General features: G+C 31.3%; 1 protein-coding gene across 2 annotated transcripts in view; it reads left to right on the forward strand.

The window, feature by feature from the left end:
- Positions 1-17,309, forward strand: part of LOC139524496 (fibrocystin-L-like) — a 102,621-nt gene that overhangs the window by 7,740 nt on the left and 77,572 nt on the right. For both annotated transcript variants that reach the window (XM_071319293.1, XM_071319294.1), the window contains exons 2-4: positions 10,034-10,232; positions 15,386-15,494; positions 16,824-16,878. In XM_071319293.1, the coding sequence (XP_071175394.1) occupies positions 10,034-10,232; positions 15,386-15,494; positions 16,824-16,878 (363 nt within the window). The remainder of the gene's footprint in view (positions 1-10,033; positions 10,233-15,385; positions 15,495-16,823; positions 16,879-17,309) is intronic.

A 17,309-nucleotide genomic window follows, 5' to 3' on the forward strand; every position in this document is an offset into this window, starting at 1 on the left:
CTAAAATACACACGAAACGGATTTAAATATTATCGAGCCCAATGCCCTGTAAATTGTTTTTTTAGACTTTTTTTATAATTTGAATAAATGGTCTAAAACGTTTTAGATTCGAGCGTCACTGATGAGTCCTTTGTTAACGAAACGCGCGTCTGGCGTAAACACAAATGTTTAATCCTTTTATCTGTGACGAGTTTATTAACAAGGTTATAAATCAAATATGAGAATTTAAATCAAATCAATGACATGAATTTGACAGCTAGTGCCCCTTTAAAAGAGTGTCGTATATTTAATACAATGTGATCCTTCGACTAATCAGTTCTAGCACTTGATCGGAGGAGCTAGCTTACAATATATTCACACTGATATATGCCTTGATTTTTTTCATGGAAATAAACACTTGTTACATAGTGTATAAAATGTTAGACGTATTTTCATAAAAGTTTTTCGTAATTATTTCTCAAACTGAAGTAAAAGTGTCTCGCATAGATTATTTCCGTACTAATATCCTCTTTTTACTATTTAACTTTGAAACAGTTAATTGAACTTCTGTGAATCTTTAGACAAGAATAATTAGCTTTCTTACTGCATCGTGGAAAGACAAGAAAATGACATTGCAAATAGATACAAAAAAATGTATGATTTTCAAAATACATTTCATGTTTATCGAAATAAATAGCTAGTTAAATTTAAGAACCCCTTACAAAAATTGAAAATAAGGCGCACTTTGTAATGAAATGGTTTTAATTGATGAAACTCAGTTTTGCAACGATTGTCTGATTTAAAGTAATAGTAGTAAATTTTATTTTACGCAAGACTTTCAATTTTATTTCAATTTTATATCAAAGTATCAAATATAAAAAAAGAAGATGTAGTATGATTGCCAATGAGACAACTGTCAACAAGAGACCAAAATATCACAGACATTAACAACTATAGGTCACCATAGGCCTTCAACAATGAGCAAATCCCATACCGCATAGTCAGCTATAAAAGGCCCCGATAAGACAATGTAAAACAATTCAAACAAGAAAACTAACGGTCTTATTTATATAAAAAAAATGAACGAAAAACAAATATAAAGCACATAAACAAACGATAACCACTGAATTACAGGCACATACATAAATAATGTGGTGGGGTTCTTTTTTAGTGTTAAATATGGAGTTTGATGTTATCCTATATTTTTATAAGCACCGGATGTTTCTTAAGCAAAGGACTCATTTATTATGTATTTCATTTATACAGCACTGTTCGATACTGGTGATGATGGCCTGTCAGTTCCTGGGGGTATCATCAGCTCAGAGGTCGGAACTTCAGTATTTAAATGATTTACTCAACACCTTTCTAAAATTGTGCGTTCATGTGTGAACGTATGAATTACAAAGAAAAGTAGGGTTTCAACTCCCTCTGGCAAATCTTACCTCAGATGGCTTCAGTTTGTTTCCTTTTTTATATGTTTGGTTATTTAACACTTAACTGATTCGCTCCTTTTTTTGTTCCTTGGCTTTCAAACATTCGGCATTGCGCATTCATTATGAAGGTAAATCCAGAACAGCACTTTGAACGCATGGAATTTATTAAGTGTTGGTTGTTTTAGCATGTTCTACTTAACAACCGTTCTTTTATATTACTTTTTTTACAAATCAAGTGTTGAACGGACTTTTGAAAATTTTGTTCATCGAACCTAGAAAATTCTAGAATAAAGTTTGACGTCACAAATATTCATACCAGTTTTGTGTCACTTTTGTTTATTATGCAAATTACATCCCTTAATTATAGATCCATTTTTGTAAATTCATTCATTACTAATAATTAACAAATTCGTGTCCCCCCCTCCCTGAAACTCTTCTAAAGAACAATGCAAGTTTGAATCATCGAAATAATGTTTAAATGTAAAACAAAAATAAACATATTTTGAGAAACAAAGAATGACTTTGCTGCATTTAATTTTTAAATATACTTTTTGATTGTAGTTCATACCCTTGTTTGAGTGAGTAATTCTCTAGTAAAATGATGAAACAACAAGTAAAAAATTCAATCTAATACTCTAAATGATAAAAACAAAATCGTCAAACAAAGAATTCATTCTTTTTGTCACAAATAGAATCATTTAAAATTAAATTCATGACCTTACGAATCGTTAACTTTACACACAATTTTAAGTATAAAGGAGGTTAAAATCCTTCACAGGTGTGCGTGTACTTCAATTTGCATATATAATGACGTTACATTATTGTATATCCGGGTATATGGACTTATTCAAATAGATTCTCCAAAGATAAAATATAAGACCAAAAAACGATGTTATTTTTAAGTGAAAAAGAGACGTTTATGCAAGTGTCAAATTTGCGTCTTTAAAATATAAAACATATTTATTTGTATCTTGTCATTAAAACTCAACAATTCTAATTGGATGGAGTTATATTTGAAGTTTAAACTCTAGCAATATCAAGGTTTAACTTAAGTTGTGAATTTTTTTTTTAAATAGCTTTTTCTCAGAGAATTTTTGTTTAGAATTACAGATAAAAGGAACAATAATTAGTGCATAAAAAAACTTTTCTTGTAAATATTGGTAATTCCTTTTCTTCATGTTTATTTTATTGGCTGAAACTATACTCAGTTCATATATCGGATGATCCGAATTTTTTTGTGTGAATAGTCTCTTATTTTTCGGAGGTCATGACCACCTTGTTTTCTGTCAATAAAATTTAAACATGCAATGTCTATCTGATAGACGTATGGCTAACGTTAAGACAATGAAATAAATATATAAATAATAAATGAAATTGAATCTCCCCCCAAAAAAGTTCAACTCAAAACTTGTTAACAAAGTTGTAAAATGTAAATCTTGCATTAGGACTGTCAAATTCATTACGATGAATACGTCGATAACGAACCACATACTGAAGTCGACATAGAGGACTCTTGTCGGATTTGTCAGTCAGAAATTGTGTTATAAGTGCAAAATAGATATTAGTTCTTTTAGCCAAATCTCACGTCTTATTTTATTTCAAATGTGTTTACTTTACCAACAAAATAAATGTATCTTTGATGTATACAAAATCTCATTTAAAAATTTTGTAAATGTAAGATTTAATTTGACTTTTTTGTTATTCGTAAAAAAATATATTTTTAAATCTTCGTCAATTTTTCTATTATGCAGTAAAATGGTTCGGTGTTGGGTTTTTTCATCATTAAAATTAACTTTGAAGTTTCATTTGTACAATCCATGGCTCACTGAATATAAACATGAGTTATTTTAATTACGATGAGACATATGTAATATATATTTTAACTAGTAATAACAAATTAAAAAAATAATGTTTGAAAAAAGGAAAAAAACTCAATAAAATATCATGCATAATTAAATCTAAAATAATAGTAAAAGAAGCACTATTAACAACCTATGCTTCAATTGATAACAAATAAAACAACGTTCCGATAAATGGTTTACTCGCTTATAAAAAGAGTTATGATTAACTTTCTTTCATTAATAGTTGAAAGATTGCCAACTAATTTTTTTCTTAAAATGTCCTGTACCAAGTCATATATGTGGCCATTGTTATATTATAGTTCGTTTCTGTGTGTGTTACATTTTAATGTTGTGTTTCAGTTGTATCGTAGTATCCTCTTATATGTGATGTGTTTCCTTCACTTTTAGTTCGTACTCCGGATTTGTTTTGTTTTTTTCTCAATCCATTTATGAATTTCGAAAGCGATATACTACTGTTGCCTTTATTTAAAATTGTTTATTCAACCAACTGTCAAAGTACTATTTCCGCCGACTACGTTAAGTTCTAATACAATAAACCAAATCTGCACATAGACATTTCAACCCAATCTTTACAGTTCTATTTCAATCAAATCTTTACAGTTCTATTGCAACCCAATCTTTACAGTTCTATTTCAATCAAATCTTTACAGTTCTATTGCAACCCAATCTTTACAGTTCTATTTCAATCAAATCTTTACAGTTCTATTGCAACCCAATCTTTACAGTTCTATTGCAACCCAATCTTTACAGTTCTATTTCAATCAAATCTTTACAGTTCTATTGTAACCCAATCTTTACAGTTCTATTGTAACCCAATCTTTACAGTTCTATTTCAATCAAATCTTTACAGTTCTATTGCAACCCAATCTTTACAGTTCTATTGTAACCCAATCTTTACAGTTCTATTGCAACCCAATCTTTACAGTTCTATTTCAACCAAATCTTTACAGTTCTATTGCAACCCAATCTTTACAGTTCTATTTCAATCAAATCTTTACAGTTCTATTGCAACCCAATCTTTACAGTTCTATTGCAACCCAATCTTTACAGTTCTATTGCAACCCAATCTTTACAGTTCTATTTCAATCAAATCTTTACAGTTCTATTGCAACCCAATCTTTACAGTTCTATTGCAACCCAATCTTTACAGTTCTATTGCAACCCAATCTTTACAGTTCTATTGCAACCCAATCTTTACAGTTCTATTGTAACCCAATCTTTACAGTTCTATTGTAACCCAATCTTTACAGTTCTATTGCAACCCAATCTTTACAGTTCTATTGTAACCCAATTGATACTTATAGCTAGTTGAAGTTCTATTCGACTAAAAGATGTCAATATTGTTCCAAAATATCACAACTAATACCACACAATTTCAAACTGGCATACTTTTATCACATTAAGTTTAATACAATTATATCCAAAATTGAAGAAGAAAAACTTATATCATTGTTTATATTGATTAAGAAGGATACCTAATTTAATATAGTTAGCTAACACAAGCTTTATTGATGATCTTACTGTCTTGTTGTCTGAAAATTTACTTTGCTTTTAGCAGTTAGTTTAGAGAAAATTACATTTTCTATGTTGCGTTGCTTCCTGGACTGGTAATATCAACAGTAGGTGTATAATGAGCACGCAGTTATCTACAAAAAGTTAATAGTTACTACTTTCCTTGTTACTGCACGATAACCTCTTAAACTGTAATGACCTGTTATACATTTAATGTTAATTGCTTAAAACGTTAATGGAAACTTGTGGAGTGTTAATTAAATTTTTGACAATTTGCCGAATTGTTCCGGATGTCACTTTCAGTTTAATGTGGTTTCGACTTTGGATGCTTATTCAATATCTCAGTTAATTCTTATATAAAAAGAAATGAAAAGTCCCAGGTTCGGAGAGGTTTGGCGCCTTCGTCCATGTTTAACCCGACCACAGTATGTATATGCCTGTCCCATGCCATGCATCTGCAGTGCAGAGGTTGTCGTTGGTTTATATCTGTCACTTTCGTTTCTTGTAGATTGTTTTGTTATAAGCTTCTTATAAATTATGTCATTTGTTTTTTCGATTGAATTGTGTCATACGTTTCATGTCGGGCCTTTTTATAGCCGATCATACGGTATGCGTTTTTCGCATTTTGAAAGGCCGTACAATTGCCTATAATTGTTCACAACAATTTCAAATTTGAATATTGATGGCTATTTGTCTCATTGGAAATCATATCGTATCTCATCGTTTTATATCCATGTTAAGTTAACATATATTAACATTTTGTTTATTCACTGTAAGTTTGTATGCTGTTTGTATGTGTGTTTTCTGGGTAAGAAAAATTTACCTATTATGTCTGTTAGTTTTGTTCACACATCGTTGTCAATATAATGGAATTTTATACGACTGTCATACTTAAGCATGTTAAGTGAGATGTTTAGCTAGCTATAAAACCAGGTTTAACTTATCATTATTTACATAAGAAAATGTCTGTACCATGTCAGGAATATCTCATGTCTATTTCAACTAAATCTGTGAAACTCAATTAATTTGTTCTTTACAATTTTGTCTTTCAGTCAAATATGTACAGCTTTTTTTCAATCAAATAACTTCCTTGACAACCAATTCTGATCAACTTACATCTTATGATTTTTATAATACACGACATTAAAAACCTCCACCCTTAGGTATTAGATTAACAGGGATCCATGAAAAATTAATGTCAAAGCAAAATGACAACCAATATGCAGAAGTGTCCTTTACTTTAACGGCCGTATCCTATTTATGCTTAAAGCTAGTTGACAGTTTTATTCGACAGCAAATCTCAACATTGTTCCAGAATATCATAACCGATACCACACAATCTCGACTTGGCATACTTTATAACATATTCGGCGTCATGAAATTATATTCGTAAAGAAATAGAAGAAAATAAATGTTATTATATATATATTTTTTTTTTATCTATATTGTTTGAGAAGAATACCAAAATACTTATATATATATATACGTAAACCTTGTTAATGAACTCACTGTTATTTTGTCAAAACTGACTGTGCTGGCCGCATTTACCAGCGGGAGAAAATATTATTCCGATGTCATTTTCAACCATATTGGTCCGACTTAAAAACGCGACAATTCTTATTTAGACAGAGCTATGTCATGGCATTCTCATATTTAACCCAAAAAAATCAACATCTACAGATCGATATTTAATTGATGAAAGTCTATCTGTCCTATCTATATTTTGTATATATCATGAAAGGCCAAAACAATTCAAAAGAAAGTCCCTGTACTTTTTTTTATCTCGCTTAACAATTCGGTTATGATTTTGATTGTTTACCAGAAGTGTAAACAAGGGAGTCATCCTCAAAACTGTTAAGTAAAAAAAGTTACAACATTTCATTAAAATACAATGACGATTACATACAATATTTCTCGCCACCAACTGAGGAGATCAATAGTTTTCGCTGTTAAAACTCATCAAAGATGGCAGGCTTATAAATTGAAATTTGGTATTAACATCAGCACTTGTATCGATCTAGTGGTAAATAATTAAAGCCTTGCTTGCACACGTTCACATCTTAAATGATCTGTTACACAACAAAACGTTGTCTGTTCGTATGTTTTAAAAATAATAGTTTTAAATGTTTATGGAAACTTGTAAAGTGTTAATTATGCCGAACTGTATGTCACTTTCAGTTTTATGTGATGTCGAAAGTTTTGCTATTGGATATTTATTCACTATCTCAGTCGATTCTTACATATGAAGGAATGAAACGTCCCAGGTTAAGATGTGTTGGCGCCTTCAGACATGTTTAACCCCAATGCATTCTTCATGTGCACGTATCAGGAGCTTGCAGTGCATTGGTTGCCGTTGGATCATTTCTGTCATTTTTGCCGGTTTCTCGTAGATTGTTATTTATTAGGCCGTAAGTTTTCTCAATTGAATTGTTTCATGTGTCGGGGCTTTTTATAACCGACTATACCATGTATACGGTATAGGGTTTTTGTCATTGTAAACGGCTATACGGTTAAGTATAACTGCTTGCATCCATATCCCATTTGAATATTGGTGGATAATAGTCGAATTGGTATTCATATCATATCTCATTGTCTTATATTTAATTCAAGTTAATGTTTGAATGTCCTTCTGGTATATTTCACCCCTCTCTTTTAATGCATATTTGTTTATTCAAAATAAATTTGTATGCAGTTTGTATCGGTGTTTTTTGGTTATATATGTTGTATGTTTGTGTATATAAAGTATGTCTTTTCTACCGCAGGAATAGATTACCTTAGCTGTATTTGACCAAACTTTTGGGATTTTTTTTCTATCCTCAATGCTCTTCAACTTTGTACATTATTTGGCCTTTAAAAATTTTGATTCGAGCGTCACTGATGAGTCTTTTGTAGACGAAACGCGCGTCTGATGTATATATAAAATTTTAATCCTGTTATCTTTGATGAGTTTAGTGATAGAGCCATTTGGCTGGTACAAATTTCTGCACATCAGCTGTTAAGTCTTTTTAAAAGAATTTGAAAATCTTTATTCTATCCCATTCCATTCAGTTTTCTGGTGTTGTTTTCGACATCTTTGTGCCATTCACTGATACGAATTTTTGGTCACCTTACTTACAAATTTAGGTCTACAGCTTTCAAAATGTTTTACCGTATAAATTAGCTTTCTTTACTTTCGAGATGTTTTTTTTAGTTCGGTAGTTTTGTTATTTTACTTTTTTCTATACGCTTTACTTCTCGTGATAGTTTTCAGAAAAGAGAATAAAAATGTTTATCGAATGTCTGTAGATACTTCTATGGGAACCAAATGCACCCTGTTTAAGACAAACGATACAGTTTCGATCCCATGATTTTTTATTTTTTTTTTTACATTTTATTCTTTTTGATAGTTATACTTAACCTTTTTGTCTCATTAGATGAACACAGGCGGATTTTTGTAAATACATTTGGATAATCTTCTTTAAATAAGTATGCTAGATACGTTTGCCAAAAAATCTTTGGAAATAATAATTTTCAAAGTTTCAGGGTTTAGAAAAAACGTAATTTTTGACAAAAATGTTCAAACGTATTTTAATTTTTCAATTTAACTAAAACAAAGATTATCAATATAACATAATACATTTGAATATCGGTTCTAACATTGTTTTTATAAGTTAAAAAATTAAAAAACTAGATTGTATGTGTTCCTACACCGTTATGGACGCGTTATGTCCACATCTTGTCAATACTTATATTTTTGAATTGCATCCAGTGTCCAGTTTTCTTAGACTGTTATTGACAACTTTACACTAAATCTATTGATTGGTATTTCAATCTGTAGCCTCTGTTAACATGATTTGTTTTACTACCTTTCTGTATCTGTGAGTACTCTTAGCTCTGTACTGTATGCTATTACATTGCAGTTTCGTTAAAGGAGAGTCTAGCATTCGCAAACATGTTTGCCATATTCTGTATATGGCTGTCCCATGTCAGTAGTATAGGATTCATTGGTTGTACTAAATCATATTTGTTTATATTTTGGCATGCCGGTACCATCTATAGCTGACTATATATATAAAAAAGAAGATGTGATATGATTGCCATTGGGAGAACTCTCCACAAGAGACCAAAATGACACGGAAATAAACAACTACAGGTCAACATACGCGGCCTTCAACAATGAACAAATCCCACACCGCATACTTCAGCTATGAAAGGCTCTGAAATGACAATATAAAACAATTCAAACGAGAAAACTAACGGCCTAATTTATGTACAAAAAATTGAACGAAACGGATCCAACCTTCCTCCTAACCTGGGACAGTGGTGTAACAGTATGAACGAACTATAAAGATCACTTGAAAAAGACTTTTAAAACTCATCAGATGGATAAAAAATACCTTGATATTACAAAGTACAAAAGGACGTGGCCGGGTACTTGTACATCCCGACAACAAAAAGACACTTAAGTACAAATCTGAGAGTACTTGCAGTTACTGACAGCTATATTTCAAAGCCACTAACTACTAATGAAAAAAATCATGCATCTTAGACAAAATCCATTTGTCGTTGTGGGCGGCACGGTGAACTATTACATTTCCTTTCATTAACGTCGTGGGTAGTTGTCTTATTGACAACTAATACATTATATGTCTTTGTTGACAAGTATATCACATCTTATTTTTATATTAATTATTTATTTCATTAAAATGGTTATTTCTATCTATTTTTTCCAGTATCATTCACATAAATTTCAATTATATACATTTCATTGAGCATTTTATACTAAACCTCAAATTTATCCTGCGTCGGCCAGTGGCGGATCCAGGGGGGTGGTCCCACGGCGCACCGGACCACCCCCATGACGAACCTCAATTTTTTTTAAAGTGTCTATTTTTTTCAATAACTAGCTAATTAACAAATTAACACTTAAGGACGGTCCTGTATTTAAAAGTGCATTTAATGCATTTAGTCCTGTAAAGAATAACTTTTTGTATAAATTGGCTAAACTTGAATACCTGGCTTTTCAATTAGCACGTCTATTTTCCTGACTAATTCAGTAATTGTACAAACTAAGATGGAAACATATATTGTTGTTTTTTTCTATGGTCGGGTTGTTGTCTCTTAGGCACATTCCCCATTTCCATTCTCAATTTTATTCCATGTCTTCATAAATGAAAGGAAAGTAACAACGGTGTAGGATAGTCACGTTTAGCAATGTTTGGGTTGGATTAATAATGCTAAATATATTTAAACTGAGTTTTTTTTCAGCCGTTCGGTCAGTATTAAAAGTAAATACTATAGCAGGAAGTTTAAATGGAGGAACAAAGATTACAATTGACGGAACTGGATTTGCAACAAACCAATACGATGGAGGAAACTCGGTATTTCTGACATCAGAGACAGAGGTGGTGGAATGTAAAGTACAGAAGGATGGAACAACGGAAGTTCAAATTTTATGTGTAACAGAGTAAGTTATATACATGAAGAGAGAGAAAAGGGGAAAGGGGCGGGATTTTCCCAAACTATAACGTCATTATTTCCGACAGATCATCGTCAGATGTCGATTTTATTTATTTTAATTAGATAACAACCATGCAATTTGTAACGTTACGTACACAGTTCTACTCCAGGCCTAACATTCATCAGTAAAATGAAAAAAGTAAACTTTATTTATATAAGAATCTTAAACAAAATTTACGTTTTGAAGACTATTTAAGAACATCAAACTTTACATATAGAAAATTAATAACAAAACTAAGAATTAGTGACCATAATTTAAATATAGAAAAAGGCAGACATACTAATATTCCTAGAGAGCAGAGATTATGCCTTAAATGTAAAACATTAGAAAACGAAAAACATTTTATATTAGATTGTAAATTAAATATGGAACTAAGAAATAACTTTTTTAACAATTTGGATTTTAATTTTTCTGTTAAAGATTTATCTGATGAAGAAAAGTTGATTTTTATACTCAATCCATCAACACCATCACAAGTAAATAAATTGGGGTCCTACATCAAAAGGTCATTAGAACTGAGGACAGGGGACACTGGAATATTTACTGTAAATGAATGATTGTGTATATTTATATATGCGAAAAATAGTTATATTGTTTATTATTTTGTATGTCACAAACTTAATGTTTAAAGTTTACATGGCAATAAATATTTGAATTGAATAGTAAAAAAAATAGTTAAAATTATTGTACCGTCGGATGTCCGACATAGATAAATTCAACCATACGAAATACTTGCCCTGACGAGGGCTAATATCCGGATTTGTTAATACCGACTTTGAGGTCAATTTTAGAACCGTGCATATTTGGCTGCACGTGCATCAATGGATCAGGATCTACATAGGCACCTCCATCCTTTAGTTGAAAGGGTGAGCAAAGCTGATATATCCATTACTCTACCCTTTTTACATATTTAGTATAACAATTCAATTCAATTCAATATTTTATTGGAAAGAGCACAATAGAGGCGTGATCCAAATAGAATCCAAATACAGACAATTATAATATTAAAAACAACATATAAATGAAATAAAGGTGCATGTAACAACAAGTCATCAGACAATTCTATGTATGTCATTACATTATTAACTGATATTGATACCATAAACTTACACATCAGTATTATTCTAGATTTTCATACGTTTACTTAAGGTTCATCATAACAAACGGACAAATATGGCTGTATTTACATGCCAAAAATTTCTCTGAGTACAGACTTACCTGTAAAGTTGGAAAAGTTTTAATGCCTAGCATCCACTAGATATGAAAAAGTTAAATCCATTTTGTGTTTCAGAAAGATAAAATCTCTTTTGGATTTTGATGGGCATTTTTTTTCCTTCATGCAAAAGGTGTGAAAATTGACTAAGTTGTGGAACAACTATGAGATGCTCCCTCAGGTAAAAAACCGGTTCGTATTGTTTTCATTGTCCTTAATTGACCATAGACACCAGGTATCTTCACAACTATAGGTGAGTTAAAGAGTTTATCTGAGTCAGTGAGTGGACAGTATCAAAGTAATGCAGGTGTTTGTTTATTTTGGCACCTCCTGAAGAAAGGAAAAAAAATGCCCAGCAAAAACCAAGAAAGATTTTATCTTTCTTAAACACAAAATGCATTTAACTTTTATATATCTAGTGGATGCTAGACATTAAAACTTTTCAAACAGCACAGGTAAGTCTGTACACAGAGTAGTTTTTGAGGTAAAAATACGGCCATATTTGTCCATTTGTTATGATGAACCTTAAAACACATAATATAACATGTATAAGATATATATGTATGTTCCAGACCATATGAGTATTTGGACCGTACACGTACGGGCCGGACCGTATACGTATACTCGTACGGTCCGACCATACGCGTACGGTCGGACCGTATGAGTATACGCGTACGGTCCAGCTGATGTTTTGGGATCATATTGGTTAAATTTAAACAAATATTTATCAAAATCATTATTTTTAGTTATACAAATTGATTTTATTACATGTATATGGATGAAATGATTAAGCGAACAATTGAAATTAAATATGTGTTTATTTTTATATCCGTGATTCCTATTTTGGTACTCAAGGTGACACTGACTTCCACAAAGAACGTCATATTTTTTTTTACATTAACATAATTTGTTCATGCACGTTGCTTTGCATTTTTTTTTGTAAAGTTCCTTAATATTCTAAAACGATTGTCCTCCCACTCTAATTTTACTTCCGATAACTTCAATTTTAATTAGCATACTTGGCTTCAATATATGAATTACTGACATGCTAAATACAGGAGATTAACAGATTAAATAAACGTGATTTTTTAAAATAGTTATAACATTATTTTGTTTTATTTCAATTACTATTGAACTTTTTACATTAATTTGAGATGTAAGCTATGTTGATCTGTTATATACATTTGTATCTGATAAACGTGACCAACTTCTTAATATTAGTCAGACCGTACGCGTACGGTCCGACCGTATGCGTATTTTGAAAATATACGCGTACGGTCCAGACCGTACGCGTACGGTCCAAATACTCATACGGTCTGGAACATGTATATATGCACCAACTACTGTAAAAGATTATTACCTGATGAAACAGTATGGTGGTCTCTCAAATCAAGAGCTTCTTTTATATACATACAAATAGATTTTAATTCTTTTTCAGACCTGTGGGATTTAACATTTTCGTAAAATTTTCATCCAAATTATTTGAATTAATATCATTTATTTTATATTTAGAACTAATTTTGTTATATTGCGGACATTCAATCAAGAAATTTTTTTCAGATTTTCAATTTTTCCTGTGCAAAATTTACAAAATCTCTCATTAGAGGGTATTTTTGGTCTTGCATACCTACAAGTTTCTATTGCTAATGAGTGTGCACTTATTCTTAATTTAGTGAGTTTTTTTCTAAGGTATTTAGGAATATTAAAGTTTAAATATTCTTGTTGTTTAAATTTAGTATAAATTTTACTAAAAAATAAAAGTTTACCACAGTTTCCATCTTTTATCTTAGATAGCTCAAATATGATTTTATTTTAGTAGAAATCTTCTAGTTTCTGTTTGAAATTACTATTACAATGCTTGTTTAAGGGTATTCCAATATATTTCATTAATTCAGAGAGTTTATTAGACAATGAATTTTCTCTATTTGTAAGAGTTTTATCTATTTCAAAAACAGCCTTGAGAATTTCATGTGGACCACCAAACCGTTCACCAATATCACTGAGACGCACATAGTATTTATACATAAGTTGATAACATTTAGTGCTAATGGGTAAAGTGCCATAACAGAAATATATATACCATATCACATATTTTTGTAAACAAAGTTGACCTATATTCCTAGAGCATGATCATGATATCGGAGGCTATCTGATAGTATCTCCGACCTGGAACTGTTATACTATAAATGGTTTATATATCAATTTATTATGTACCACTTCTGACATAGTTACAAATACATGATACATTTAGTGCAATTGGGAAGTCGTCTCACTCGCTACACAAATTTGAGTACAGAGGTCCATTAGGGGTCTTAAAAGAGGCAGGGGCTGACCCAGCCATTTAAAAAAAGGGGGTCCAACTATATGTCCCCATTCAAATGCAATGATCTTAAAAAAAAAAAGTGGGGTTCCAACCCCCAGAATCCCCTGGATCTGCCACTGTGAGGGTAGTAATGCCTTTTACTGTCAGGAGTCAATTGGCCATTTTCGGCTACTGTAAGCATCAAATTGATAAAAAAATTACTGTGATTTGTCAAAATATCCTTATAGTGATTCGTCAGAGGTCTCAAATAATTATTGTTACCGTTATTTTTGGAAAAAAAGTAACGTGATTTGTCAAAGTCATTCAATTTTTTATCTTCTAAACGTGCTAAAAGGAAGTGCATATTTTATAGTCATGCAACAAAAATTACCGTTAACATCATTTGGCAAGGATTTTTACTGCTATTCGTCATATAAAGGTACCCACATGACAACCCTCGTGTTAATCATCTCATGTTTAATATGACCGCAAAACATTTTGAGGTCATTATATTGGTATCACATCGTCATCCTCCGAAGATATTTGGTTTCCAGACAATAACTTTAGAATATGTGAAAAGAAATCTATGAATTTTAAACACAGGGTTTATAACCACAAAAGGTAGTTTGGGATTGATTTTGGGGGTTATGGCCCTAACAGAAATTAAGGACCAAAAAATGGTCCAAATAATAATTTTTCTAGTTTCAAGACAATAATTTGTGGAACGGTGTATGAATCTCTTTGAAATTATACCACAAGTTTCCATGCCACAAAGAGATGGTTAGGATTGACTTTGGGGGTTATGGCTCACACCGCTTTGGAATTAGGGGCAAAAAAGGGAAAAAAACAGATTTCCTGATTAATAGACAATTACTTAAGAAAATTTAAAAGCAGTGTAAGGGAGGTAATCCAAACACATTTAAAGTACAATTATGTGTAAGTTTGGATAACCTCCCTTACACTGGTTTTGAATTATGTATAAAGAAATGTTGTATTGTCACTTTATATTTAGAAGTTACAATTAAAGGAATATTTATTTTAGCCATGAATTTGTAAGTCATTTTCTATTGTTAGACTTTTATGATGTATTTAAATGGGTAAGTATGGTTGCAAACAGGAAATTTGAATTGAAATTATGACCATATCTTGAAGGAAACATTATTTTTTAAAAAGGGGGGCAGGTGGGAAAACATTTCGAGGGTTGTGTTTAAATAGAAATTGTCGGGGAAAGAAATTTTTTTCTCATTTCAGATTTCAGAAATAAAAATAGAAAATTTCTTCAAATAAAGAATATTTCTTTTTGCAAAAAAAAGGGGGTCAATACGCAACAGCATAGTGTATTGCACAAAAGCAACTGTTCAGGGTTGGACTTCTTCGATCGTATCCAGCTTTGTATTTTATATCTGCATTTTTGTTATCCAATGGCATATATACATTTGCTGCGCCGAGCAAAGCATTTTATTTTTAATATGTTTACTTTACCAAGCATTTTATTTTTGAAATGTTTAACAGAATACTTCAAACATGAAAGAAGTACTTTCTGAAATAACTGACAAATAGTTATGATGTATTGTTATTTTATAGACCAGCAAAAGAAGGATATTATTTTGTAAAAGTAAATGTGGATGGTGAGGACATTCCCCCAGAATTCCTCTGTGGGGGTAATCCAAAACACTCAAGCTGTAGATTTAGAGTAAGTATTTAAAATCTAATACTGAAAACCAACTATATTTTTTAGAGCTATTTGCCTTCGCTCCTGGCAAGTGGAAAAATAATATGAATATAAATCATAATGAAAATTTAAAACTTGGATCTTTCCTTATCTAACATGTCTAGCACAGGCACTTGTCTCAGAATTTCTTTTTATTATGCCCCATTTATAGGCATTATGTTTTCTAATCTGTGCTTCTGTTTGTCCATCTGTTTGTTTGTCCGTCCATTCTTCTGTCAGTCCTCTGGTTAAAGTTGTTGGTCGAGGTAGTTTTTGATGAAGCTAATGTCCAATCAACTTGAAAACGTTTCCTATGATAATAATTTTAATGCCAAATTAGAGATTTTATCCCATTTTAAAGGTCCACTCAACATAGAAAATGATAGTGCGGATTGGGCATCCTTGTACTTGGGACACATTCTTGTTCTATATACCTTTATATAACACATTCTCTTAAGGCATATATATAGAAAAACAATTCTGATATAACTATGTATGAAGTGAATTTGAAAATCCCAAAATGAAATTGCTGTGATGTGGGTTAGAAAGGGCTTAATGTGAAATAAAGTAGATCTGTGAAAATAATTTGGCTTGCATTAGTCCTTTGGTTATGGCCTCATTGCGTTGCTGCTTTTATAGGCCTATATAAATAATGCCTGTGTTTCTGCTAGCATGCACTAGCCCTTCACCAAAAAAAATAGGGTAGGGAAGCAAATATTAATTTTTTTAATTTGATTAGTTGAAACAGTTTTCATGGTTTTAATAATTTAAAATGCTTGTTCAAAATTAAAAATGACAAATAGATAATAAGGGTTACCATTTAAACTCAAACTTTATGATAAAAATGTATGTGTATAGAATCTTCAAAAGATCTAGCAAACTGTGGCTGTGAATTCATTGTTTTACCATTATTTGTGGACTTTTAATGGAGCATATTATATTTGGATAATACTCAAAACTCATTCTACAATATAGTACATAGCAGTTCCAGAATTAAAAGCCTAGTACATGTAGTAGGTGCACTTTTTCTATATTTGTTCTAAGACCCCAAGTATCTATTTTATTTTACTTTAAATTCCAGCAAGACATTTTAACATCAATTTTGCTCCAATCAACTCACTTTTTTATTTTTATTGTTCATTATATTTATATAAGTAAAAAGGAGGTTATTTGAAGTTTGTTTTTTTAAGAATATGTAAATGTTAATATTCATAGCTGTATGTTCACAGCAAAAAAAAGTACTAGAAAAGTTAGCCAAAAGCTAAAAGAAGATTTTATTTTTCTAACTTGTTTTTAACTTTGTATTTTAAGTATACCATTTACAACACTCCAACAATAACAGAGATGAAGCAGTCAGCACCACCTGGTAAGTATACAATAACTGGCATGCACATGCACACATGTGGGTCAAATAACATCTTTACCATAGAGATATGTTTGAAATTACCTCTAATTTAATTTACAACGACCATACCAGCATGACCAGTATCTTATTTGAGTTTAATAACTTATAAAAAATATGAGAATGGAAATGGAGAATGTGTCAAAGAGACAACAACCAGACCAAAGATCAGAAAAGAGCCTAAGTCCACCACTGGGTCTTAAATACAGCTGTCAGCAAGAAAATGCTGCACCCACAGGCCTGCTTCAGCTGGCATCTAAACAAAAATGTGAACTCATTTTAAATAACAATAATATGCAGCCATGTATCTCTTTAAAGATAGGGATAGTGATCCGGCGGCTACGGCGGCTACGGCGGCGGCGTTAGCTAACTTCTGTAAAGCTTTATATTTTAGA

The sequence above is a fragment of the Mytilus edulis genome, chromosome 5, assembly GCF_963676685.1.
Source record: "Mytilus edulis chromosome 5, xbMytEdul2.2, whole genome shotgun sequence".
Classification (NCBI taxonomy): Eukaryota; Metazoa; Mollusca; class Bivalvia; order Mytilida; family Mytilidae; genus Mytilus; species Mytilus edulis.